The sequence below is a fragment of the Scaptodrosophila lebanonensis genome, unplaced genomic scaffold (genome assembly GCF_003285725.1).
Source record: "Scaptodrosophila lebanonensis strain 11010-0011.00,11010-0021.00 unplaced genomic scaffold, SlebRS2 tig00000080-arrow-pilon, whole genome shotgun sequence".
NCBI classification, from domain to species: domain Eukaryota; kingdom Metazoa; phylum Arthropoda; class Insecta; order Diptera; family Drosophilidae; genus Scaptodrosophila; species Scaptodrosophila lebanonensis.
In genome coordinates this window covers 3446203-3473902 of record NW_022060561.1, presented here as the reverse complement: position 1 = coordinate 3473902, position 27700 = coordinate 3446203, and the positions used below count along the sequence as shown (strand labels likewise).

Genomic DNA, 27700 nt, shown 5'->3' with positions numbered 1-27700 from the left:
ATGTTTCGATTTTACAAACTTTATTCGCTCTATCTGAACAAAATGTCACCAATGGAGTGGTGTCTGTGCGAGAAGCTGCCCCGCGCCGTTCTTCACATACCGCTGACAGCGGACAAGAAGTGCGATCTTTGCGGTCTGCCGCGTCGTCCACGCAGCGGCAACAGCTCCTCCAGCGATGAGGAAGGCGAGCGTCGCCAGCGGATGCTCGCCGAGCGGCGACGTGCAGAGGAAGCGTGCAAAGGCAAGGTGCGAGTGAAGGTCGCCATGAGCGCAAAGAAGCCCAAGCCGAGCAAGACTTGCGGCAAATGTGGTGGCACCCAAAAGCTGGCAACGTGCCAAGTCAATGAGAGCAATGTCAACCATAAAGTATACGCTGGACGCTTTGGACACTACAAGAAACCCAAACGGCTACCCATGGGCAGTATGGCTGGACAGACATCCCGCGGCGAAGCAGGCGGAGCAGAGCCAAACGGGCTACTACAAGAGAAGCCGCAGCAGCAGGAGGAGCTCCCACCACGTCGTTCAATACCCAATACCAGAACGCACGAATCGCTGTGGGAACCGACCTCGGATATGCCCCGCCTAGTGGCCATGGCGCACGAGGTATTTAATCGGCCGATGCACATGCGCCAACGCTATTATTCTAGTCTGTTTGTCAGCGACTTTATACCGTTGACAAAGCCGATTACGGATCGAACTTGCGGCGCCATATCAAAGCGCAGAACGGGCGGACGAGCGTTCATGGAGCATCGCAGTCGTCCATTGCCGCCACTGTCCAAGGTGCTGGCAGATATGCGCGAAAGTCGTGAACGTGAAGAGGAGTTGGAAGCAAACATGAGAGCTAGTGGCGGTGGTTTGGCACAACCTACCACTTCGATACCAAGCAGTGCATACTCCACACAATTCCTGCCATTCAACAGCTACGAAGGACCCTCGGAGGATGCTCTGGTAGTGCAGAGTGCACGCTCTTTGCTGTCGCGACCAAACTCGTTGCACATAACGCCACGCACCGACCTGCCCTGCACTCGTCTGCCCACCTTTGAATCGGAGAGCAGTAGCAACTGCTCCTCACCCTCTAAGGGCATGCAATCTGCAGAGCAGTCGGAAATCTTTTGCCCCACGCAGCAGTTCTACTTCATGCGCAACTCTGCGCCACTAAACGATGAGCTCCTTAAAGCAGCCAACCATGCCCGAGCTTCGACCAGCAGCAGCAGCAGTAGCAGCGAAAGCTCTCCACAGCTAAGGACCGCTCCTCGGTGCAGCAGTTCCACCCTTCTTATGAAGCAGTGCGCTCTAAGTACGGCCAAGAAACCGCTGATCTCTCTGCGCGTGCGCGGCGGACAATGCGCGACGACTTCCAATATATACTTGTCAAGTGACGATGCTGAAGCGATGCACAAAAAATGGCAGTTTCCCGAACCAAAAGCCAACCCATCGAAGTCAAATTCGCTTTTGGGAAAGCTAGACTCAATTTGGATGCTAAATAAATCGAATAGTTATTCAAAGACTGGCGAGGACAATGGTAAAAAAAATCATGTGCGGTTCGCTGACGATCCAGTCTTTATTTTTCCCCATGAGCCGGACTCGTTAGAGCCACAAAAGCCTCTAAAATCCATCTCTCTATTAACTAATAAGTTTATAAGTCATACTGATCTTGAGACTGAACAGCAGCGCTGCTTAAACCTAATGCATACCGATTCATTAAAGCGTGATAGCTCCGTGGTACGAAGAGACTTGAATCATCTGTTGGAAAGCCTAAATCTAAACGATAGATATGAGGTGGAGGACAGCAATCTGCAGACGCAAGTCACTCTACTAGAAGATGAACCGTCAGACCTTGCCACTCCTGATGATTCGAAGGGCTTGGAACACCTAATGTCGCGTTTAAACATAAAGGGCTGCACAGATACTGTAAACAGCAGTATGGAAATGTCCACAGAAAACGAAGTTTCAAATCATCATACCCCCTCAGTTGGCCAAACGAATTTGGAGCAAATGTTCTCGGATTTGCGCATTGCGGATTGCAACAAAACTGAGGACAGCAGCATGGAAACGGAAGTTACGCCACTGAGAGCTGACGATGGACATGATTTTGAGATAAAGGAACAGCCCGATGGGGTAGGACACTATGTAGTTTTAAGTGAAATTTCAAACGATTTGCCTGTAAATCTGACAAATAAATTAAACGATGATGAATGCTATCCAAAAGGCCTTTCTCCTGGGAAGCAAGAATGCAGAATTCATAAGCTTGCTATGGAGAAGCTGGTAAGGAAGCCTAATGGGAAGCTATCAAAGCAGCTAAGCCCCTCCATGTGGTCGCAATTCGTAGATTTGTTTACGCCACGCAAGAGAACATCGTGTAATAGGTGTGGTATGAAAAAATCAAAAGAAAATAGCACACTTTCCACAAAAATCTGTCCAATTGTGCCAAAAAGAAATCAATGTACATCAATAGAGTTGTCTGATGCAAGAACAGTTGCCCCAAAGACCAGCTTATATAGTTTAAAAATCGCGACAGCAAGAACAAACATACGCACTCCGCCGCCAAAGAAAATTAAAATAGCTGCCGAACCAGCAGGTAGTATGTTCCATAAGCAAGAAAGGACCAATGGATCGAAAGAGCTAACACTTTCGAGCACCAAAATAATTGCAATTGAGAAACTGGCAGACTGCCCTACAAAAAATCAACGATATTGTGAAAGGTGTGGTATTACAAAAGTAAACTATTCACCAATTAATTGCGGAAATAATCAGCTTAAGCAAGCTCGTAACAAACTTGCCCCCTCAAGCAGCAAAGGATCTGCACCCTTGCTCCTAAATGTTGCTGCACAAAAATCTAAACCAAAGGATACAGCTAGAAATCTATGCCCAGAATCGAGGGGGTACAGGGAGAAAGCGTTCCGTAACGAATACAATCCTAAACAAGCTCTAAACAATTTTCCGACTCAAGGCGCATTAAGAAGTACCAAAGGATTACCTCCAGTTACGCCTTTGCACAACAATATTGCTGCCCAGAGGGAAACATCTCAGGATAAAGCACGAAATCTCTACCCAGAACGTCCTAGTACTACACAAAAAGGTTTAACAGCGAATGGGGTTGCGGAGAACGCATTCCAGGGCTTAAACAGAAACAACGAATATAAACCTACGACCCCAAAGAAACTACTCAAACAAAAAGACATTCAGGAATTCTATACGAAACAAAATAAAAATGCGTCTAAAGTGTTTCCAAATCATAAGTTGAGTATTCAAGAACCACAACCAAAATATTTCGAACAATGCAAATCAAACCGGACCAGAAGTCCATCCGAAACTCCTTCAGAACTACACTCGGGTGCTTTACTCTGTACAACAGATTCAAATGAGACGAGCACCAACGAAAGCTATCGAACCTGCCCGGATTCAGTGGCGATGCCCCAAAAAGATGCGGAAAAAGCATATCCCGAGAAGTACAGTTTTACAAAAGTAAAAATGAATCGGTATCCAACCACTGCCACAGTGAAGCCCAGAACTGTGAAACCGCCAAAGCCGCTTAAAAAGAGGAAATCCCTGAAGGAAATGAAAACGAAACCCCTAGAGACACAAACCTGGCACTTTGTCAAAATTATTGAGACGGTGCACCACAAATGTACCGAAATATTTTTCCCCAAAATGTTGGCCTTTGTCAGGGATATAATATCCACAACGGCTACTGCGACATGGCAGTACAAGGAATACATTTCAGGTGAGTCCACCTTAGATTTTTATGAATTCCGTGCACCGGACGTATGGCTGAACGACATTAAGGTTGACGAAGCTGAAAACGATCTTAAAAACAGAGCCCGCCAGTTAGGCAGATATTTACTAAAGCAACAACAGAACCGTCAAATGGAGCAAACGGGCTTTGAGAATGAACTATTCGAGACTTGGATGTCGGCAGATAAACGGAGAGCGACTATGGTGGATAAGGAAACTCAGCTAGGGTCGGATTGTTCTTCAACTTATCAGGTACCTGGAAAGAGGACGAAACAAGACCAAAGTAAATGCAGGAGTCGTAAGAAATCCAAGCCTGAGGCTCCTGTTTGGCCCGCACATCCATTTAGGCACAAAAAACGTCGCGTCACTAAAGTAGCATCCAGTGTTGGCTCCTACGCTTCCGATGAGGACGACGATAAAGACACCTTTGAGAGTAGTCGAGTACAATCTATTCCCGATTATAAATTACCTGATAGTTTTAAGAAGCCATTGCAACTCATTACGACCGATGTACGCCTATCAATGACGAAGACCTTGCAGAGTGTTAATAATAAGGGCATACATGGTTTAGAACCAGCCGAATACACACGCCAAGAAGACTCCTTTGATGATAATCGACTTAGCGCCACACCGGACAGCATTTCGGATCCTGAATCACCAAATACTTTTAAAAAACCATTGCAGCTGATTTCGACAAATGTACGGACGTTCAAGATTTCAAAAAAGATTTTAGAACCGATCCAATACACACCCCAAGAGGACAACTATAGCTTGCTGCAACAACAATTAAAAGAGAGCATGTTGAAACCCATTCACCTAATAACGTCCATTGGGGTTACTGTGCCCAAAAGCGCGAGGCCCGCAGAGACCATTAGACCTACAATTAAAGCTTTCCAATCAGATGGAAGTAAGACGCATTTGCTGAGTGAAATCATCCCCGCACCAGAAACTATGAATGGCCAACGATTTCAACAGAATTTGCAAACCTCGAGTTGGCAAATGATAGCTTTGGAGGCCACATCGGAAAGATTTGAGAACAACATTAATTCATGTCAGCATGCATGTCCTGTCCATAACTGCACAGCTCTGCTAGGTCCTGATACATTCTCCACCCACTTCATTCAAATGCACAGATACAAAGGCACTTCCCTACAAGAGTCCTACCATCGGGTACTGCAGGGATATCCCCGACAATTCACATTCGACAGCCAACACTTGACTGAAGAGAATAGCTTTATAGCTCTCTTAATCTACAGCCGAGTTACGAATGGGGGGTAAGCTTACACGTGTATAAGACTCAATATTATAATCTTTCCTACCTGTATGTAGAGAGCAGTCTTCAAGTCTGCATGACCAGCCTTACGTTTTGATAGGTGCCTTTGGCGAATTTCCGAACCTCTCTTTAAACCAGGAGTGTTCCCTAGCGATGGTTTTCTGGTTGGTTGGGTATACTACACCAGTACCACTGAACGCTACGTTAACAGTGCACAGTCCTTGTAATGGTGTAGGACGTAGCAGAAATATTCTACCTATAGGTGTAAATGCAACGCAAGATCCACGTCGGTTTGTTAAAGGATCCAAGGACTATTTTTTACTCAGAACATCAACAAAAAACCATGGCCTTTTACAGATCAGCATAGTTATGAAGGAGCAAAGCGAAGCGTCGGAACTCTTAGGACATTAGACATAATTACAAGTAAGTTATTCTTTTCAAAGTTCCTAAACAGACCTCCACATCTCGAGGCGACGCATTTCTCCAACTTATTATTATCAAAACCAACTCCGCTTTAACGCACCATCAATCTTTTTCTAGGCTTTTTGCACTCAGCCCTCAATCTTGGCAACATACTATACTGGTTCATCGAAATATTCTATGTCTATCAATAGAGATATTGGTGGTTATGTCGATGTCGGCATTTATAAAACAGCACACATTAAACATATTTCAGGTTATACTTTAGACTACACTAGAAGAATTCTATACATAGTTTACTTCCTTACAGTTTCTAATCTATGATCAAACAGACAAATTTATGTATTGTGGCACCCAATTCGAAATCAGCGCAAAAGCTAGTCAAAACCTACCTCAAAAACTGTTTTTAGAAAATTTATTTAGTCGTTAAATCGTCGTTTTAGTCGGGTAGTGTTATTTACAAAGATTAATTGTATTGATTTAACAATATTCTATCATTAAATCGGAGAACTTATTTAAATGGCTAAACTTTTTGAATTATCTCCTTTTTTATAGTGAAACATAAGATGTCTGAGTCACCGAAATTGAAAAAGAAGTGCCCAACTTTGCATCCAATTCGTGTCCGATTTCGTAACCCAGTGGCTGAATTTCTCAGTGCATGTGCCACTGTGACATTTTGGTTTGTCTACTGGATAGCACGATTTATTATTTTTGTAAGTTAGGAAATTAATTAATTAATTATACTTGCATAAAAAATCAAAAATATCCTTTACAGCAAATGGTATTTAGAATTCGCGTTAAGTTTAAGATATCAAAACGAGTCTTGCACAATTACTTTCGGTTATGATACGTACTGATAAAATTACTGATTAAATTATACATATTCCGATTTCAATACCGAACATTAAACGGTTTTAAAAAAAGTAAAAAGAATTGTCATTTTGAACTCTAAGATTGCGGTTACGGTTCCGCGTTGATTTACGGCTAAATGTTTTAATTTCAATAAACGTTAACTGGTTCTTTAAGAGTAAATTTCCGAGAATGTTTCGGTTTTGGCATCAAATAATTGCTAAGTTTAAATTCGTAAAATATTTTAAATCAGCTCTCTATTTATGGACTCTTTAACGTATTTGCAGGGCGCTGCCTGTACTTTAATATTTGGTTTACTGCTTCCACGCCATGCCTGGTATTTACTGAATCATACGATGGATCAATACCATATCGAACGGCACTTTAAGGACGAGCTGTAACGTATTGGACAGTTCATTAGGAATTATCATGTATATTTTTATAAGATTTTTTATGTTCAATATAATAATAAACTCCGTTTGTTTCTGTGTTACTCACATTATATAATTGCCTAACTTTATTACTTTAATAATTAATTAAATTGTTTACACTACTAATTTCATTAAATGTTTAGTTTGTTGTCGGTTTTAATTACATTTAAAGTTAATGATCGTACATTAAATACATAATACATATGTATGTATGTGTGTATACATATAAATATATAATTATGCATACCATAAACGTTATTATCAATCGCAACGCATTGCTTGCAGTCAACGAAATCGCGAGCATTAACAAAAATGTAAGTATATATCTTCTGAGAAAATTATTTGCACACTTTAAAACAGTTAAGAACGATTTTGCTAAAAGTGAATAACAAAAACTTTTCAATAATAGCACAGAAAAGCAATCATAAAAGCATAATTATTGCACACAAAGATTGTGTTGTAATTCTTTGTCAGTACGAAATATAACAACGTTTTGCTTGTTTTTTTTTCCAGGCACAATTCAAATCGAATTAATATAAAATTCATTATTTGCTGTCTGCGAGGACACTCGTAAAATGAAAAGCCATAGATTCTGTTTGGAATTAACATGTTTTTTTTTGTTTTGGTTTTCCCCTATTCTCACTTCCTTATCAATAAGCTTAATAAGTGGATGTGTGTGTGTGTATATATACGTTTATTTATTGGTTTCTGTGAATCGCCATTGCCACTTATTTAGTTTCCCGCAACATTTTGCACTTCACTTGAACTAATTATCTCATAATCTTTGCTCGAGCTCTCCGATTCGGACTCCGAGTTACGTGGTGTGCTAGAATATACAATTTAAATAAATATATATATAAAAGATAAAAATAAATGTTGCTTTGCATATTTTATTAATTTCATTATTTCTATTAATAAACCAAAAAGTAATTATGTGTGGGTGGTAGTTTGTGAGTGAGATTCTGTGTCTGTGTGTGTGTATGAAAAATCAAAAAGCATAAACTTACTCAGATATTTAGTGGATTAAATCTTGACTTTCACACACCATATAAACCCCAGTGGCGGTGCAAGTTGTGGCTCTCTTCATTTTTAAGACCAAACTCAACTGAACTTTCCATATCATTTGCAAAATATAGATATAGAAAGCTTTAGTGTATGCAGACGCCGTATTATTTAAAACTATTTTTATGTCCTTCTTTCCAAAAACTATTCTTCTTATATAAGGTTCGTAACGGTTTAGGATATCTTAAGAAATAAATCATTTATATCTGCTAAGACTGCATTTGGTAAGCATAAAAGGTACCTCAGTCAAAAGTTGAATTATTCTTACAAGTTTTGTAATAAATTACAAATTTTTGAATAGATTTGTGATTTAAAAAGCCATTTAACACAAAATATTTCATTCAGTGATATTTGTAAAAATTTTCTATTAATTAACTTTCATTATAAATTTTGAAATTATCTAAGGGTTTTTTAAACAATTTTTGGGTTGGACAGAAATCATTTTATTGTGGCAATATTTTATTTTAATCGCACCTAATTAATAAAAACGAAAAACTATAGAAAATAGTATCCGATGCTTTATAAGATTAAAAAAAACTTTCAACGGATAACTAATTCGATATTGTTTCTAACTCATTACTTCCTATAATTCTTTGCACCCTTTCCTAATAAACCATTTCAGATCAATTAATATATCTGAAGAATGTTTAAATATATTAAGATTAACATATATACAACTTATGGAAAACAAATTCGAACTTTGTTCGAAACTCTTGTACATCGCCTTATTATTATTAATATTTTTAATCAAGAACTATCCCATTGATACCTTTTAGACCATTTACCGCTTTAATGAGATTGGCTTTATAAATGTGTTTGTATGTACATATGGTATGGACATTATTAATTATAAAATAAATTAATATGTAAGTAATGGTTAAGACAAACAAATAAAATGAGTAATTCAAACATATGAAACGAAAAAAAATTGAATGCATTGAAATCGTACAATATATTATTTATTAAGGAACAAAATTGTTACAATTAGCAGCTATAGTTATTTTGACTTGCACTTGTTGACGAAATTAAATTTTTGTATAACAAAATACCCAAGGAAATCATGAGCAAGTATTTAAATAGCATAAAATGAGATTCGTTGCAAAAAGCGGCCAGCTTACCCAGCTTTGGTGTCCTTTGTCTGCTTCTGCGATGCACTGCCCTGCGAGACGTCGTCCTCATCATCGTCATCCTCGTAATCGTCGGCGCCAATTTTGCGACGCTTACGCACCTCCATGTCGGCATCATGCTCTTTGATTTGCTCAATTTTTTCTGGCTCCAAGGGCGTAGCATCCACATCGCCGTCGGCATCGGCTTCGATATCTGCATCGGGATCTTGTTCGGCATCAACTTCGTGATCAACGTCAGCGGCTGTATCCTCCTCGGCATCGCTGTCTTTGTCCTTTTTCTTCGACTTTGACTTTGACGATTTCTTGTCGGTTTTGCCAGATGTGGCAGTTGTATCACTCACATAGTTGCTCTATTTTTTAAACATGATTTATGTTATACACAACACATTAAGCTAATAATATTCACATACATACCTCATAGAGTGGCCAGAACGAAGCAAAGAAGCCCACATCTTCGGTCAAATTTGGAAAGATCCAGAAATGCAATTTTCCACCGGTCAGTGCCCAAACAATAGTAAAGACTATTAAACGCAGTACGGTTAGGCCCAAGATGAAGACCAAAAAGCCAGCGGCCGCAATGGACAAATAGTAGACACCCTTGCGCAATAGTGGAGGCCAGAGGGGGAACAGGCAGATACCGACCGCACCCAGCAACAATATTAGTCCAAATATCCAGTAGTGCAACGGAATAGGATCATATATCCACACATATGCCTCAGAACCATCCACAAAAATTTGCTCGGGATGCATATCCAAACGGATTTTGCGTTTCTTTTTCTCCTTCTTATCAGCTTGCACTGTTTCGTTGCCATCGCCTTTTCCACTATCTGCCTCATGATCGGCATCCTTTTTATCATCCTTCGAGGATTTTTGCTGAGCCTTGCTGTCTCCAGACTCTGACTTGTCCTTTTCTTTGTCCTGCGACTTCTTATCACCGTCCCTCTTATCCGCCTTACCACGTATCTCTTCCACTGTTACGGGCACTTTTTTGGCCCGATGAAAGAACTTATGCTCCAACATAACATCCAGAAATTCCACTGCCTGCTCGCGTGTGGTAAACAGTGCTTGATCGCCTTCGGCGAATTTTGATTTCATTAACGCATCAATGGCCTTACTGGATGTGAAATACTCGACAATGTGACTTAAAAATTTTGTTTTCTTTGTTTTGACGTTCTTCTTCAGCCATTTCGCAACATTTTTCTCATCTTTTGAGGGCTTCTCAACCTTTTGCTGGCCAGGCTCAGTGTACTCCTAGGGGTTAGTTAAGATTATCATATTAATAGTTTACCATTTAAAATGCTTCCTAAAATTAAGAAAAGTAATAAACAACACAGAAAACAGCCAATATAGGCCACGACACCAATTTCCGATTTCGTCACACTACACAATATAAATATAGACATGTACATATGTATGTACACGAGCGTCCCCGTCCCCTCCATAATAATACCGTGCCATCATCAAAGATTTCCTGCTCCTCGTCGTCCTCCTCATAAATTTCGTTGCCAGATAGATGCTCATCATCGGACATTTTTATTGTTGATGTTTTTCCAAATGCGTAGTCGGTTTTAGTCAATAAAACGTCTTAGTCGATGTATGATGTATGTATGTACTTGTATATTATTTTTCTGAGCTGTGAGTGACGTGTTGCAATCGGTACGAGAGTCTAGAAAGTATTGGCTGCCTGGTCAAACAAGTGGCGATCACAGCAGCAACTACACAGCTGGCGTTGTCCATACATACACACGTATGTATATGTGCAAGTATGTATGTAGGTAACTGTGGTAGAAACTTTCCCCAATAGCAACAACTGCAATATAAACATCAGAGCGCCAAGTGCTAAAATCCCGCATCATACACACAAGCATGTACATACACACACGTGCAGGGTATGTACATACATATGTATAATAAACAAAGCCACTGATAAGTAGTAGCACTTGTAGAGCAGACAAGAGAGCGCGAGATCGTAAAGAACACATACATATGCACACACACATTCACAGAAAAAGATAACTTACAACGTTGACTTGCTAATGTGTGTTAAAGCCGATCTCACAGAAGCAGGGTTGCCACTTTCTCTGAGTCACTGACAGCTGTTCCAACTGGTTGGACAAAGCTGCGCAAATATGTGTAATGTGGATTAACGGAGGACGTCATTTAGATTATTCCATATAAAAAGTACTCCGATGCACTTTTGCAGCGGGGGGCATCGCAGAGCCAATACATATAAGAGACATTAAACATAGCATACAAGCCCTGCACCCACACCATGGGACATATTGTAAAAAACAAATTTGGCCCCCCACTCACACATATACACAAACGCATGGCATTTAAATTATCACTGTGCTATCGGCTGATAGGTGCGCAAATTATGTGTTTATTGTTGCTTGACATTTTTGATGATACTGAATTCCAAATCATAACAAATACAATGGTCAACTCAATTGCAGAAGCTCACGCAAACATCAACAGATACACATACACGCGGCAGGGCACAACATAAGTACATACATAACACAAACTGTTTTTGTCCGAAGCCAAATTTATGATTTAAAAACAACTTACATCTTTGCGACGACGTGCCCGTCTCTTTTCCGACATTTTCCTTTAGTCCAGTCACAAATGTTTGGCTAATTAATTTATATTTAATATTTTTGCCACACAAGCACAAAGACCAGCCTTCGGGATCAAGCTGTTTGGGATTAGGTATGCGAGAAAACCGTCGATGTAGCTTGTCGATATATTTTTCGATAGAAAGACCGATTTATTGATATCTACAAGCAACTGTTAAAGAACTAGTATATTTCCGACAATTACTTGTTAAACGAGCGCAACAAGCGACAATAAATTACTTAGTAATATTGCTGCGTTTTTCATATTATAGGTAAGCCACTGTCAGTTTAATTGTAATTGTTACAATTCCCAATTAAAACTGACTAAAAGTACATACTGGCATTTCCAGATAAGCTTACTTTTCCCGAACTGAACACTACATGCATGTTTATGTAAATAAAAGATGAAATAAATCACTAGCATGAGTTATAATAGCAATACATGAAATTACTACAAATACTAATAATTTAAAGAGTTGCATGCAGTTATTGAAATACGCACTTAGCAGTGTGACCACATGTGCCAATTTTGAAAATAAAATTGATTTGAAGTTGATTTTGTCGGACAGCTTTTCACAGATTCATCATTGGAATTCTGCAATGAATCAAGACGGCAACGAAGTACACCTAATTCTGTTTTTACACGGTAGATTGGTTCCAGAAAAAGTCGTGTACAAAAAAACCGTGAAAAGAAGACATTGATACGTTATTTTGAATGGAATAAAGTCGTGCAACTATCTACTTGTATAAAATTTTTAATTTTCAAAGCGTCTTAAATGAAAACCGTGTAAAAAAGACAGTGTAAAAACAGAATTAGGTGTACTTCTAGAATGCTGGAATCGAGTGGGCTCAACCCTTAAATACTCCACAAACATAGAAAAATGTAAATATTTTTAAAATGAATTCTTTTTAAATATATTATTCATATTTTATACATTTTGTTGGGTCTGCCACGGCTCCTTCTGTTTGTGTTATACATATTCATACATACTATACTATACTTAACAAGTATGTATGTGCTTTTTGGATGTTAAAGTTACGCGCACATCGAATAAATCTGTAACTCCCAAATACTACTAGCCACTTGGACCCCAGTTAAAGCATATAAGTTGTACTATTTAATAGTCCTGCCATTTATTTTTACCTTGTAACGTAATCTAACCTACAGGTGTACCGCACACCCAATCCATTATAACAACTTCAAATAAGAACTGTATAAAAGAACTTGCTAAATAAGTTATAACAAAAAGCCATGCAATATCGTAAGTCCGAAATGTGGAACTGTCAGGATCATGGTCGCGTTCCATTGACTCGGAAGTGCTGCGTCCCAAATAGACCGCAATTATACAGAACGTGACTGCGGTTTTACTTACAAAAATACAAATGCGTTCGAAACGAGTCAATCTGTAATAATTCTGGGTTTCGCGCCAACTGCCACTTAATGGCTGCCACAGGCTCCAATTAATAAACAAGGTCTCATAGTGCGTGCGAAAACGTTTGCACCAGCTACCCAATATCCTTCGATCTCCCAAACGAAATATCAGAGATGAAGACAACACTAAAATCTTGTTTCGCACCCAACTGCGCACTTCAAACACCTGCACCTCCTGGGTCTGCAAGTCCCGAACCTCAATGCGCCGCAAATACCAGCTAGGACGCATTCCGTGGTTACTGTGGGAGACGGCAATTTTAGTGGGTATACGAATATCTCGTGTTCGCAGCCATAAGCAGTGAGTTGAATTCATTCTAAAGACAGGATGGTGGGGATCCTGATAGACAGTAAACTGAAGCTCTGTATGATGTTTTGTGAGAAACGATAAATACACATTGGCCGAAGTATCTGCAGATTCTCTACCGCCCGTTCTGATATATACCAGAACATCGTGCACATCTCCAGTCGACTTTTCCTTCGTGTTTAGCTCGCAATATACTACTTCAATGCCGGGTTTGTTGCAAAAAATACGCAGCACAATTAACCAGAGCAGCAGAAACACCATTACAACTATATAAAAAGTAACCACACTTGGATTAGTAACTGCTTGGGAGAAGGCTGCTATAGGCACCGGAATGGCAGGTACATAGTATACATAACTGGTATAAGTACTCATTATTGTGCAGGTGCAATGTAATCCATCCGTTAAGCTATATTTCATTGACGGTAGGCACATATTAGGCGACCATTTTTGATCATCCTCTTTCAGACTGTACATCCAATAGTCGCAGGAACGAAGCTGGAACACAAAAGCGTAGCTCACCGGTCCATCGGCCAAAAGTGTATGTACACCTTGGTCATCAAGTAATTTTTCATTCGACCACGCCCGTATGGCCAGATAGATCTTGTATGGCTTTGCGCACTTGTTACGCATCAATATCGTCTTGTTGGTCGAACCTGCAGGTACGAAACACTGGGACTTTTGAATGGCAGAGCGCATGGGGAAATTTTTGGGATGCAAAAACACTCGTAATTTATGTGAAGCGTTTTCGAAACGCACAGCCAGCATAGAGCTCGCTTCCAAAGTGATTCGAAAGACATGAACATCCTGTAAAAAATGCAGTGTTCCAGACTCCAGACAATTACTGAATTTTCCAACATCGGAAACGAGTTCATCTTCATCGTGTTCATGGGCTAGATGACGCGGCTGCGCCTGTAGTAGTTTATCAGGGAACTTATGAACTAGACTTTCATCCAGCTGTAACTTATGAAAATCATCGGTCAACGACATCATCGTCTTCATATCGGTCGATATCTTTCCTTTTTGCCACATCTGTTGCTCTTCAGCCATCGCAGGCTTGTACTTGCCGACGATGGTAGTGAAGCTGATCGTGCTTCTTTTAAGCTCCACCTCTTGCTTAAAATCATCGACTCCTTGATACACTCGCACCGTCAGCAGAGTCGAACTAGGCTGTCTTTCCTCTGGATACCACCAATTCAGCTCTCGAGTAACCGAGATTACTTTTAGACACATAATATTGGAACTCGTTTTCTTCAGCTCATCCAAAAGTGCCGCTTCAAAGGTCACACGATGCATACTATCGCTTGTAGCAATCTCATAATCTTTCCCAGGAGGAAATATTGCACACTGTTCCTCGAGGGACACGCCCTCTGACACAACCACACCCAATGAGGAATCACCCTGCATTTCATTTTTACGTGCATAGTCCAGGAATTCATATAAACGCTCTGTCTCCCAATTAGTTTCCAACCAGACGAGGGAGCGCATTTTGACTTTTTCATCATCAATAGAGTTTATCTCCTTTCGAAGCTCTTCAACAAGACTTTGTGATAGGGGGCCCTTCATAAACTTATTATAAATTGACTTTGGCGGTCGCGGCAAGTCTTTGGCCAGGCGACTGATCATATTGTAAGTGGAAATGCATTTCCGTGTTGTAGGATGAAATGCCGATTCCGCCAGATAATAGGCCATGTCGTGCTTAGTGATGGTTTCAAAATTTTCGTTAACTTCTCTGACTGCTGCCGCGAGCACCTGTGCTTCTTCATCATCGATGGGCGACAGGTTGATAGCTAAAGCCATTGTCATATTTGCTAGTAGGCCCAACGTAAGAACTGTTCCCGACTTAAAGTCCTCAAACATTCGCATTACCTCAATGGCGGCATCATTTGTGTACACACGGCCGGCCACTGCAGATAAAATTGCAAGCCCCTCTTCGTGCTTGCCTAAACGGAACAGGTTCTTCACATCGTGAGGCTCCGTAGTGAGAAATTTATAAATTTCACTTGGCTCAGTCGGTATATTTTCTGCTGGGCGCACTGTCACATCTAGCGACCGCTCCGTGCAGGCAAAAAAGCTGTCACAAATAAGCACTTTGATTTTTGAAATTGGCGGTAAATGGGATTCACAAGAACAATCGTAGCAGCTTTGAATCAACACATTATTTGCATAGTAGAAGTAATCAATAGGGATGTTTCTGTCCACCCAGCCAGTGCAGCATACTATGAAGGGTGTGGCGTATTCATCGCCCACAGTGGGTGCCACAGTGCACCGACCTTGGCTAGGGCCGTCATTCCTGGTCAAAAATTTAATCTCAACACCAGTGCGGCCATCTGATGCGCGCACCAGTAACTCGATTCGTACCAGCGAGTTCGTGCCTATCTTCATTCGCAGTTCTTTCTGCTCCAGAGCGACCATTTCTCCTACAGTCCATTCGTAACCAATGCGACCTCCTCCACAATTCGCGCAATAAGCGCGAAGATAAACCTTTTCATCTGCATTATATAGTTCATTCTCACAATTGCTTACACAAATGATTTCCACGTCAAGCTTTTGCTCATTTGAAACAGTAATAACCTGCCCAGCGATGTCGGCACGTTCTGGATCGTCATCGGCTGCAACACGAAGCTTGAAATTATAATGATATCCCACTCTAAATGCGTAGGCCGGTATTGAGATTACGGCCGCTGTGAATGTGTTGATCGGCTACATTTAATCTGTCAATTAACGCTGTGTATGTAGACTGTTTTGAACTCACTCTCAGGAAATGTTTTTCTGCACTCCCTATTACTGTAATCATCCCATGATATGCATTTCCAATTATACGCCTTAAACTGTTCGACATTAGGCGGCTTGGAGAAATCCCGACTCGTTGTTCCATTCAATTTGAATGGTTTTGTGCGGTCGATCGTTCGATATTCGCCACCTCCAATATTAGCGTCAACAGCGGCCATTATAACATTGATATAGCAATGGCAATGGACGACCCATGAACCAAGTTTAGCTTCCAATCGCACGGTGTACAAATTTTTCCATAAGTCAAGGTCTTGGTGAAACCCCAAAACATATTTTGGTACGGCCCATTCCTGCTTCTCAGTCTCACACTTAGTAAACTCTTCTGTAAGAAGATAATTAAACACATTTCTGTTTTACTTTTTTGTTTTGATTTCATTTAAAGCTGATATTCTCACCTAACCCTATAGGGTCTAAAACTTTCCATGTGAACAGCTCATGATCCTGTTCACAGTCTTCAACAATTATAGCCGATACAAAAAAAACATCTGCGATGTCAACCTTAGCGGGATCTTCCGGATTCGCGCATTTTTTCATTCTTAATTGCGGGATACAGTCATCATTAATGTCGAATGAAATGTCCAGTTTCATTTCATTAGTTTCGGGGTAATGTTGAAAGGTTGCAGTCAGAAATAATGCTTCATCTTTGAGATTCCAGAATGTCGCTGGGACTACTGCATATTGACCCGTTTGATAGGCTACTTTTCTCTTGGTCTTAATTCCAACAGTTTGTAATACTTTGCTAATGCTTTTGGTTTCTTTCCATTTTGGTACCGCAGGATTGGTACTTTTTCCCATTTTGAAAAACGCCAACTGGTAACTATTAGTATGAACGCGAACAATCATCACAAAATTATTGGGCCAGTCGCGAATTGTAAGCATTACGTTGGTCGGCTTACCAATCTCTAAAACATCATTTGCGTATATATTTAACCATTGAAATTTATTTAATTGTCCATTCGCATCTCTATTTAATGCCATTAAGATCAGAAATAAAACGGGAAACCACATAATCTTCTCTTCAAAATTAACTCTGATTTTGTCTATCGTTCCTTTTTATGTATGGCAAGGCATACTACGTCTTTTATTTGTAAGGACTAAGTATCCAATAGCTTTCTGTCTGTATTTGTGCGACCAAGCTTTATCAAGTAGTAATCGTCCGTCAATGTAGGAAAGGACCTTCGGAGACCCTTCGACACCATTCGTGGTTTCAGGAAAGGTGACGCCCTCTCGTGCTACCTCTTCAACTTTCTGCTGGAGAGTGTGGTGCGCAAAGCTGGTGTAGGAGGGGACGTCGCCGGACCATTTGCGGCTATTGAGAATTAAGATGCAAAAGTGGGTTTGGTGATAAACGAAAGCAAAACGAAGTATATTTATATTAAGCAGGGACACGCGGCAAGCAGGCGCCCAGATCGCGGTGAAAAACTATACTTTCGAAATGATAAAACATTTCGTGCTGGTCGGCCCTACCGTTACACCAACCAACGATGTCAGCCTGGAGGTCAAACTCTAACCAATCGACACTACTTCGGCCTCAGTAGGCAATTAAGTAGCAGAGGCCTCTCTCGAAAAACAAATTTAACACTCTACCACACGCTCATCCTCCCCGTGAGGATAGAGCAGAAGCATGGGTGATATCGCAGACCGATGCAGCAGCTTTTGGAGTATTCGAGAGAGAGAGAGAGAGAGATGCTGCGGAAGATCTTCGATCCCATACGCGTTGGCGACGACTACCACATACGATGGAACAACGAAATGTACGAGCTCTACGCCGATATTGACATAGTCAAGCGAATAAACATCCAGCGGCTAAGCTGACTTTGCCGTACGTATGGATGAAGAATGTTGGGGGAGACGAAGCACTGTGGAGCCATGAACGCTTTGGGGAATATGAAAACACGTATCTAAAATTCAATTTCCCAGAGATTAAGAAAATCGTAGTCTTAGAGAAATCGGAATTACTTTCTAAATATGTTCCAGAGATATTCCTTTACCTAACCCTAAAAACATTCATCCACGGGTATAAGAAGAATGCATAACAGGTACATTCGATGTAACAGCTATTAGGAACATTGTATTTTGCATTATGGATACAAAAATATACCTTAGCGGTCCTATTTGACCCATATTTAATATTGTGCAACCAAAATGCTAGTGTAATATAAAATATGAGGAGAAGGGCTTACAAATTGTGATTTTTTTTGGTTTAAAGTATATGAACAGACAAAAAGGGGTATTACTTTGTTATCTTAGGTATACGTACAGAAATGGTATATATTACACATGGTGCAGCGCAATCGTCTAGTTTTGACTTTAAAAGCAGTCAGTTGTCTATAATAAGCAGTGAATAGTATTTCTAAATATAATTCACGGTTCTTATTTAAAAAATTTGGGTTTTTTTTAACATGGCTCTGCATAATGCAAAATGTAATAATAAAATAATAACTTCAAATATTTTTTTATTTTTAAATTTAAAAAAAATTCTCAAATTCCAAGTAAATTTGCTTGATGAAAATATCTTTATCCGTTCAAGACATATGCTTTTTGCAACGAAAAAAATCAGAAGGCCCCACTGTGCGACGGCGGGGGAGACCTTGTCACCGCAGGAGGGACCAAATAGAGGACGCATTTTCCACCTGCGGAGTGACTTTATTGAACTGGAGAGAGCTGAACAATTTTGCATTAGCTTTACTGGTTTGTCACATGACCGAGAGATACAATTATACGGTAAGAGTATCTTTTATTGAAACAGAAATACAGAATTTGTTAACCCGGTTTACAGTCTTGCAATTTTGACAAGCAAAATTTCATAGAAAAATTGAACTATACAACTGGCAAGGTAGCACACACAGGATAGGTAGATTATCTCAATAATAGGCAGCAACATCTTTCCACGTGTCTTTCGAAATAACATCTCCCGGTTATGTTCGCTATCTTTGCCAAAATAGAGGACAATGATGCAAACTGTTACGCCAAGCTTGTTAACAAAGATGCAGACGCGCTCAAAGCGCGAGAAACAGCGGTTGCCGAGATGCCAACGCCAGCTGCCTATAACTGGTTGAACTCCGAACCAATTGGTGCAATTGCGCTCCATGCTGCGCTTGAAACGATAGCACCATCTTCCCACGAATCTGTCTTGTTTGTCAATTATTTTGCCACGTGATACAACTGTGTTGTGCGTCCGCAACCACAAATGGATTTGGAATGACTGCGTTGTCTGGGTCGTTACGTCCTGTACAACCACACTGCTAAGGTACCAGGAGGAGTAACGTCCACCACCGTCATGATTAATTTGCAGCTGAGTGGGTAAACGTATGATGCGCGATCTTAAAATCAATGTATGGGTGGTATTTGTGCGAAGCTTGGGTCGCGTAGGATCCTGGGATATGGTGTAGCAAACCTGTTCATGCGTTGGCTGCACAAATCGTATCTGAACATTGGCCGTGGTACCGCTATTTTCACCTCCTCCCGTTTTTAGATGAATAAGAAACATATGTTCCTCGTTGCCTTCAAAAAGTTGTTGTTCCACCTCATCATCCGGCCTTGAGCATTCTAGCGCAATAAGCCTTTTGCTACAGCACCACACAAACAATATAAGTAATATTAATGACAACCAGAAACAACTGAAGATCGCAATGTAAATATTCCTGTTTAGAAAATCCGTCGAATGATTTATGGGCACTGGTATAATGGGTACATTGTACACATAGGCTGTATATGTGCTTAGGTATTCGCATATGCAAATTATTCCAGTATGAATATCAAGTTCCATGGCTGGCAGGCAGCCATACTGGGACCAATGCGGATCAACTGGATCATTGTACATCCAATAGTCGCAGTCGCGGAGCTGAAAAAGGAAATATATCTCAGCCGAACCGTTCACCAAATCATGACTATCGTTGGTGGCTAAAGCCAAGCCCATATAGGCTTTAACTGCTTTGGGGCATGGGTTACGAAGTAGCATAATGCGATCCGTTTCATTGGCGTAGACAATGCACGATGATGTTTTAATTTCGTCACGGAAAGGTTGATTCACGGTCTGCAACTTTACCACCACATCGTGAGTTGTATTCACGAAGCGCACGGCCAACAGCCCTTGGGCCTCAATGTTCACGCGATAGATCTTATATTCCCTAACTGAAGTGAGCTGGTCGCGTAGAACCATATTTTCGAAGACACCTTCCGTAGAGACTCGGTCAGCCGAGTGTTCATCGACAATACGAAATGAGGGTCCTAGATGTGGACGGGCAGGCTTACGGCGGTTTGGCATGGCAATTGATGATACAGGAGTCTTGGATCTACGAGTACATAGAGATATAAATAATACAAATTCGGTTTAATATTCCCAGCGTATTATTAGGGATATAATCGCTCACCTATTGAATTCCAATTCTGATTCACTAATAATGAATTCATTGGATTTATGGTAAACCAATGTAGGGCGGCTATTCCTTGAAAGTATATCTGGAGGACGTTCAATCGGCTTGTATTTACCAATAAGTGTAAGATACTCAAGTTTGTTATTCAGCTTGTGTGTTCCAATTAGTTCCGAGGAATTGGTAAAAGCGCGCACCTTCAGCAAACGCTCACTTGGTTGCCGCTCATCCGGGTACCACCAGTTCAGGTTACGTACTATAGATACCATACGGAAGCAAACGAAATGATCACTATTCAATTTATCTGACAACTCTTCCAAAAGCCCCACTGAAAAAGTCACCGCATTGATGTGATCGAATGATTTGAGAATATACTCTTTATATGTTTCAACACATTCCACGTCCATGGCAACGCCTATCGAAATGGTCTGACCATCATCATCGTCAAGTCCTAGACCCATCTCATTAGTGAAGAACAGATAGTTATACAGTCTATTCGCATTGTATGTGGCATTCAACCACATTTCAGTGCTAAGTCTCACATCCTTTTCTGGTATTTGTTCTATCTCCTTGCGTACCTTGGCTATATGTTCCGGTGTAAGCTTCGCATGCGGCTTGACCATATCAACGATGAACTGAGGTGGCGGAGGTAACTTGTCCGTAAGATTTTGGAACATACGTTGAATAAGAATGCATCTGACCGTAGCATTGCGAAATGGATATTCACGTAAATTGTCTATCTCGCCATTTTCTGTAATTTCTGCAAATATATGATTTATGGACTCCACGGCTTTTGTCAGCACACGGACACCGTCATCACTGATGGGATTCAAAGAGATGGCCAGTGACTTGGTTACATTGGCCAATTTCCCGAGTTCCAAGACAGAGCGCGGCTGATAATTATTAAAAAAGCGCAAGATAGTAGCTGCCTCTTTAACGCTCTTAATGCGCCTTGCGGCTGAATTAAGTATTATGTAGGCTTTGTTGCGATATCCTCTTTTAAACAGAACGGCCACATCTGTTAAGCCGGAAGACAGAAAGTCTTCCAGCGTCTGATTTGTCGTGGAACCAGTTGGTATGTACTGCTCCTTTACGTTGACCTCGACTGATACATCATTACACGCCTTGTAGTAGTCACAAACTCGTACTGTTATCGATTTAGCCACCGGCAACAACAGCTTCATACTTTCCGAGTAGAATACCTCCTGTATGACCTTGGCCGCGATAATGAAGAATCTTTTAGGGTTGTAGTTAGTCTTGAAATTCAGGCATTGCACATTAAACATAGTATCAAACTCTTGACCTGTTTCGGGCTCGATGCTACAGCCAGGGCCTACGGGTCCAAAATTTTTTTTAAGGACTAGTTTTCTCGTATTAGTGCGATAATCATGGGTCAGTCCTGATACTTCAATAATAACATTTTCGAAAGGTGTTCGTAGAAATACATAGAGGCGTTCGTCCTCAATCATTATCTCGTTATCAACGGACCATTGATAGTCAATTTTAGCATCTCCACAATCTAGGCAAACTGCCAATAGATCAACCTTTTCATTTGGATGGTAAACATCGCCGGCACAGTTTTGCAAACACTGTATATAAAAGTCCACTGTTCTGTATCTAACCACATTTAGCGTCTGAGTAGCGCTTGCGTTCTTACTATCAATAGAGACTTCCAAGGTGTACTTGTAACTGCAGCCCATCTTCAGCGTATACCTTGGAATACGTATTATGTTTGCTGAAAGATGTGGAAGACAAAAAGCAGACACTATTATTAACCAATTACTTAGGCCTCTTCCTTATTTAATACACACCATGACTCATATTTTTTTTACAGTACCAATTACTTTGATCGCAACTACTATAACAACTCCAAAGGAAGTCCAAGTTGCTGGAGTCTTCGCCTTCAGCCAATTCTCGGCTTAAGGAGCCATTGACATATATGACTTCGTAACGATTCACGTCCCGCTCATTACCTCCTACAATAACTGCGCTCACATCCCCTTGGACCAAGTCTATATAGCACTGTACCATGAATAATGGCATGGGAGAGTAGACTGCAAATTGTTGTATCCTAATGGACAAATGTACTTACGTGTCCTGCTTCTCTATCTGCGGCCACACGTATCATTATCGAATACTTATCGAATTTATGCACATTCGATGGTTTAATATTGAGTGCAAAGCGTTCTATTCGAAGTAATGGCACCCTGGACACTTCCCATTCTTTCAGTTTTTCTTTAAACACCATACTATTGAGAATTTCATGTTGCGACACACATATCTACTTACTTTTTCCGAGAATATCAAATGCGAACCAACGAAAAGAAATTTTAGTATTGGGACAGTAGTCCATGCTTGCCTCAAGTTCATAAAACTGAGCCACGGACGCAATAAGCGGCCTCGTTGGATCTGAGCACTCCCGAAATCTTGGATTGAGGAAGCAATTTATCGTAGGGTGATAAACCACAATTTTTGTTTGCTCGCCCGTAAAATCCGGTGACAAAATCTTTGAATAAGGCAACACATCCGCACGTAACATTAAACTTCCTTCAGTCCAAAAAGTACACTTAGATAAATGAATGTATCCCTTGGTATAGGGCAAGTTATAACTGCGATCTATTCCAGCTTTCAATAATTCACCTCTAATATCATCTGATTTTTTCCAAATTTTATGCTTATCGTTCTCGATGACATACAATTTGTTTACCAAGTAGTCCCGCTTCGAGGTAGTGACACGTACAATAAATTCGAGATCCGGAGGCAACATCTTAATTGTTATCACATAGGGTGATTTAGCTCCCATATAATGATAGTACTTTGAATAAATTCTTACATGCAAGGTGCTCAAATCTTGTGATTGTTGATATGAGATTTGAGGTAGCAGCACTAAAATCAGCCATAAACATGATTTTAGTGTGATCGACATATGGAATTTACGAATTTTCGCAGGGTTGTATTCTGCTGAAATATACTTAAATGCCTGCTCAGTTTTTTATAATCAATATATAACATTGGTTTTTTAAGTACACTTCACCCCAAACATTAAATTAACAAAATACTCGGAAAAACTGCTTCCTTACCATATAACCGGCATTTGCAAGACAGCTCTTAAAGGGACACCAAGCGAATCCGAATCCGAATCCTGTGTCCGCACAAGGACGCGGCTTTAGCACTTGTGACGACGGGAACACAATATCTCAAAAGCTTAAAAGCGTAGGGAGGGTACATTGTTCCTAAACCCCTTCACAAGAAAAGGTTTTCAGACCTGCAATAGAGTTTTATATGAAGGTAGCCTGCCATGTTTGGATTCCAAGCCCCCTTGGAATTTTCACGAGTACCTGCATTGAGATCCTTTAAATAAATTGCACAGTCGAGCATTTTATATACAAAACAATACCAGTGTATGGTTAAGATGAATATAAAATGTAAAATCTGCAAGCCATAACATTTGCCGGCCTTTGCAGAATGTTTAAATACACCTAGCCCTCGCTTAGCGCGGGGGTTACGTTCCTTGAAAACGTCGTGTTAACCGAAATCGCGTTAAACGAGCCATGTATTTCCATACAAAATGAGGGGTTACGTTCCTAGACTTCGAAAAATGCATACAACAATTTTTTAGTGTTTAAATTTATTAGTTTCAAAAACATAAAAAGGTTTATTCAAATGGCAACAGTTTTCAAAAGTAAAAAGAGAACACATATATATTAATATAAAACAAGATAGAACGCTACAGTCGAACAAGCCTGACAGTAAAATAGCCTGTACTCTCCACAAAAAAGGAAAATTTAAAAAAAAATTAAATTATTAAAAAAATGAATAAATTAATTAATTAATTAAATTAAATTAGAATACATGTTTATGTTCAGTTTTAACAGCATACATTTACATCACGTACCTATGCGTGTATGTATGCAGCACAAAGTTGAACCAAAGCAGCAACAACAACAACAGCTGCGGGCAGCGCTGCCGGCAGAACTGCAGGCAGCGCATGAGCAGCGATTTTACTTATGGCTATAACTTTCATCAGAATTGACCTACCGTCATGAAACTTGGCACACGGACACATAAGCACTAACTGGATGTAACTACCAAAATTGATTTCAAAATTCAAAGAATTACGGAAGTTATACAAAAAACACGAATTGCGGGGGAGTGGGGGGTGTATCAGAATCCTGAGATCCTTGCGCTCATACAGACGGACAGACGGACATGGCTATATCGACTCGGCTTGTCATTCTGATCAAGAATATATATACTTTGTGGGGTCTGCCACGCCTCCTTCTGTGTGTTACATACATTCGCACAAAACTAGTATAGCCTTTCACCCTTTGGGTACAGGTTATAAAAATGAAAATTCATTTAGTGGAATTTATAGCAGCTTTAGTAATTAACATTTTTTATATGGTTGCTCCCCTTGCGTGGCAACAAAATCTGTAATTATACCCTGTACCCAAAGGGTGAAAGGGTATACTAGTTTTGTGCGAATGTATGTAACAGGCAAAAAGAGGCGTGGCAGACCCCACAAAGTATATATATTTTTGATCAGGATGACAAGACGAGTCGATATAGCCATGTCCGTCTGACTGTCCGTCCGTCTGTATGAGCGCAAGGATCTCAGTAAGTACAAGAGCTAGGATAACCAAAATTGATATCAAGGTTCCTATAAGCCCTAGGCAGATCGAGTTTGTTTATTTTTTCTGATACACCCCCCACGCATGTCGCGCTTAGTTGGTTTCAAAATTTTCGTTAACTTATCTGACTGCTGCCGTGAGCACCTGTGCTTCTTCATCATCGATGGGCGACAGGTTGATAGCTAAAGCCATTGTCATATTTTCTAGTAGGCCCAACGTAAGAACTGTTCCCGACTTAAAGTCCTCAAACATTCGCATTACCTCAATGGCGGCATCATTTGTGTACACACGGCCGGCCACTGCAGATAAAATTGCAAGCCCCTCTTCGTGCTTGCCTAAACGGAACAGGTTCTTCACATCGTGAGGCTCCGTAGTGAGAAATTTATAAATTTCACTTGGCTCAGTCGGTATATTTTCTGCTGGGCGCACTGTCACATCTAGCGACCGCTCCGTGCAGGCAAAAAAGCTGTCACAAATAAGCACTTTGATTTTTGAAATTGGCGGTAAATGGGATTCACAAGAACAATCGTAGCAGCTTTGAATCAACACATTATTTGCATAGTAGAAGTAATCAATAGGGATGTTTCTGTCCACCCAGCCAGTGCAGCATACTATGAAGGGTGTGGCGTATTCATCGCCCACAGTGGGTGCCACAGTGCACCGACCTTGGCTAGGGCCGTCATTCCTGGTCAAAAATTTAATCTCAACACCAGTGCGGCCATCTGATGCGCGCACCAGTAACTCGATTCGTACCAGCGAGTTCGTGCCTATCTTCATTCGCAGTTCTTTCTGCTCCAGAGCGACCATTTCTCCTACAGTCCATTCGTAACCAATGCGACCTCCTCCACAATTCGCGCAATAAGCGCGAAGATAAACCTTTTCATCTGCATTATATAGTTCATTCTCACAATTGCTTACACAAATGATTTCCACGTCAAGCTTTTGCTCATTTGAAACAGTAATAACCTGCCCAGCGATGTCGGCACGTTCTGGATCGTCATCAGCTGCAACACGAAGCTTGAAATTATAATGATATCCCACTCTAAATGCGTAGGCCGGTATTGAGATTACGGCCGCTGTGAATGTGTTGATCGGCTACATTTAATCTGTCAATTAACGCTGTGTATGTAGACTGTTTTGAACTCACTCTCAGGAAATGTTTTTCTGCACTCCCTATTACTGTAATCATCCCATGATATGCATTTCCAATTATACGCCTTAAACTGTTCGACATTAGGCGGCTTGGAGAAATCCCGACTCGTTGTTCCATTCAATTTGAATGGTTTTGTGCGGTCGATCGTTCGATATTCGCCACCTCCAATATTAGCGTCAACAGCGGCCATTATAACATTGATATAGCAATGGCAATGGACGACCCATGAACCAAGTTTAGCTTCCAATCGCACGGTGTACAAATTTCTCCATAAGTCAAGGTCTTGGTGAAACCCCAAAACATATTTTGGTACGGCCCATTCCTGCTTCTCAGTCTCACACTTAGTAAACTCTTCTGTAAGAAGATAATTAAACACATTTCTGTTTTACTTTTTTGTTTTGATTTCATTTAAAGCTGATATTCTCACCTAACCCTATAGGGTCTAAAACTTTCCATGTGAACAGCTCATGATCCTGTTCACAGTCTTCAACAATTATAGCCGATACAAAAAAAACATCTGCGATGTCAACCTTAGCGGGATCTTCCGGATTCGCGCATTTTTTCATTCTTAATTGCGGGATACAGTCATCATTAATGTCGAATGAAATGTCCAGTTTCATTTCATTAGTTTCGGGGTAATGTTGAAAGGTTGCAGTCAGAAATAATGCTTCATCTTTGAGATTCCAGAATGTCGCTGGGACTACTGCATATTGACCCGTTTGATAGGCTACTTTTCTCTTGGTCTTAATTCCAACAGTTTGTAATACTTTGCTAATGCTTTTGGTTTCTTTCCATTTTGGTACCGCAGGATTGGTACTTTTTCCCATTTTGAAAAACGCCAACTGGTAACTATTAGTATGAACGCGAACAATCATCACAAAATTATTGGGCCAGTCGCGAATTGTAAGCATTACGTTGGTCGGCTTACCAATCTCTAAAACATCATTTGCGTATATATTTAACCATTGAAATTTATTTAATTGTCCATTCGCATCTCTATTTAATGCCATTAAGATCAGAAATAAAACGGGAAACCACATAATCTTCTCTTCAAAATTAACTCCGATTTTGTCTATCGTTCCTTTTTATGTATGGCAAGGCATACTACGTCTTTTACTTGTAAGGACTAAGTATCCAATAGCTTTCTGTCTGTATTTGTGCGACGAAGCTTTATCAAGTAGTAATCGTCCGTCAATGTAGGAAAGGACCTTCGGAGACCCTTCGACACCATTCGTGGTTTCAGGAAAGGTGACGCCCTCTCGTGCTACCTCTTCAACTTTCTGCTGGAGAGTGTGGTGCGCAAAGCTGGTGTAGGAGGGGACGTCGCCGGACCATTTGCGGCTATTGAGAATTAAGATGCAAAAGTGGGTTTGGTGATAAACGAAAGCAAAACGAAGTATATTTATATTAAGCAGGGACACGCGGCAAGCAGGCGCCCAGATCGCGGTGAAAAACTATACTTTCGAAATGATAAAACATTTCGTGCTGGTCGGCCCTACCGT

General features: G+C 40.6%; 4 protein-coding genes across 5 annotated transcripts; 1 reads left to right on the top strand and 3 right to left on the bottom strand.

The window, feature by feature from the left end:
- LOC115626068 lies at positions 1-5419 on the top strand. The gene is made up of 3 exons (XM_030521321.1): positions 1-2578; positions 3356-5009; positions 5065-5419. The coding sequence occupies exons 1-3, from the start codon at positions 1-3 to the stop codon at positions 5417-5419; spliced, it is 4587 nt and encodes a 1528-aa protein (XP_030377181.1).
- Positions 5420-7298: 1879 nt separating this feature from the next.
- On the bottom strand, positions 7299-11650 carry LOC115625961 (translocation protein SEC62). 2 transcript variants are annotated; one of them, XM_030521203.1, is made up of 4 exons: positions 11469-11650; positions 9312-10148; positions 8889-9247; positions 7299-7534 (listed from the first exon to the last, which is right to left on the bottom strand). In XM_030521203.1, the coding sequence occupies exons 1-4, from the start codon at positions 11502-11504 to the stop codon at positions 7441-7443; spliced, it is 1326 nt and encodes a 441-aa protein (XP_030377063.1). In that variant the 5' UTR covers positions 11505-11650; the 3' UTR covers positions 7299-7440. The 2 variants fall into 2 exon arrangements, with proteins under 2 accessions (XP_030377063.1, XP_030377062.1); XM_030521202.1 differs by lacking the exon at positions 11469-11650 and adding an exon at positions 10348-10544.
- Positions 11651-12672: 1022 nt separating this feature from the next.
- Positions 12673-16902, bottom strand: LOC115626067. The gene is made up of 4 exons (XM_030521320.1): positions 16437-16902; positions 16004-16363; positions 13093-15860; positions 12673-12726 (listed from the first exon to the last, which is right to left on the bottom strand). Exons 1-4 carry the CDS (start codon positions 16834-16836, stop codon positions 12673-12675), a joined length of 3582 nt encoding a protein of 1193 aa, XP_030377180.1. The 5' UTR covers positions 16837-16902.
- Positions 16903-18758: 1856 nt separating this feature from the next.
- On the bottom strand, positions 18759-27109 carry LOC115626066. Its single transcript, XM_030521319.1, has 8 exons — positions 26626-27109; positions 26193-26552; positions 25175-26121; positions 22704-22920; positions 22507-22649; positions 22226-22436; positions 20415-22149; positions 18759-20336 (listed from the first exon to the last, which is right to left on the bottom strand). Exons 1-8 carry the CDS (start codon positions 27107-27109, stop codon positions 18815-18817), a joined length of 5619 nt encoding a protein of 1872 aa, XP_030377179.1. The 3' UTR covers positions 18759-18814.
- Positions 27110-27700: the final 591 nt, after the last annotated feature.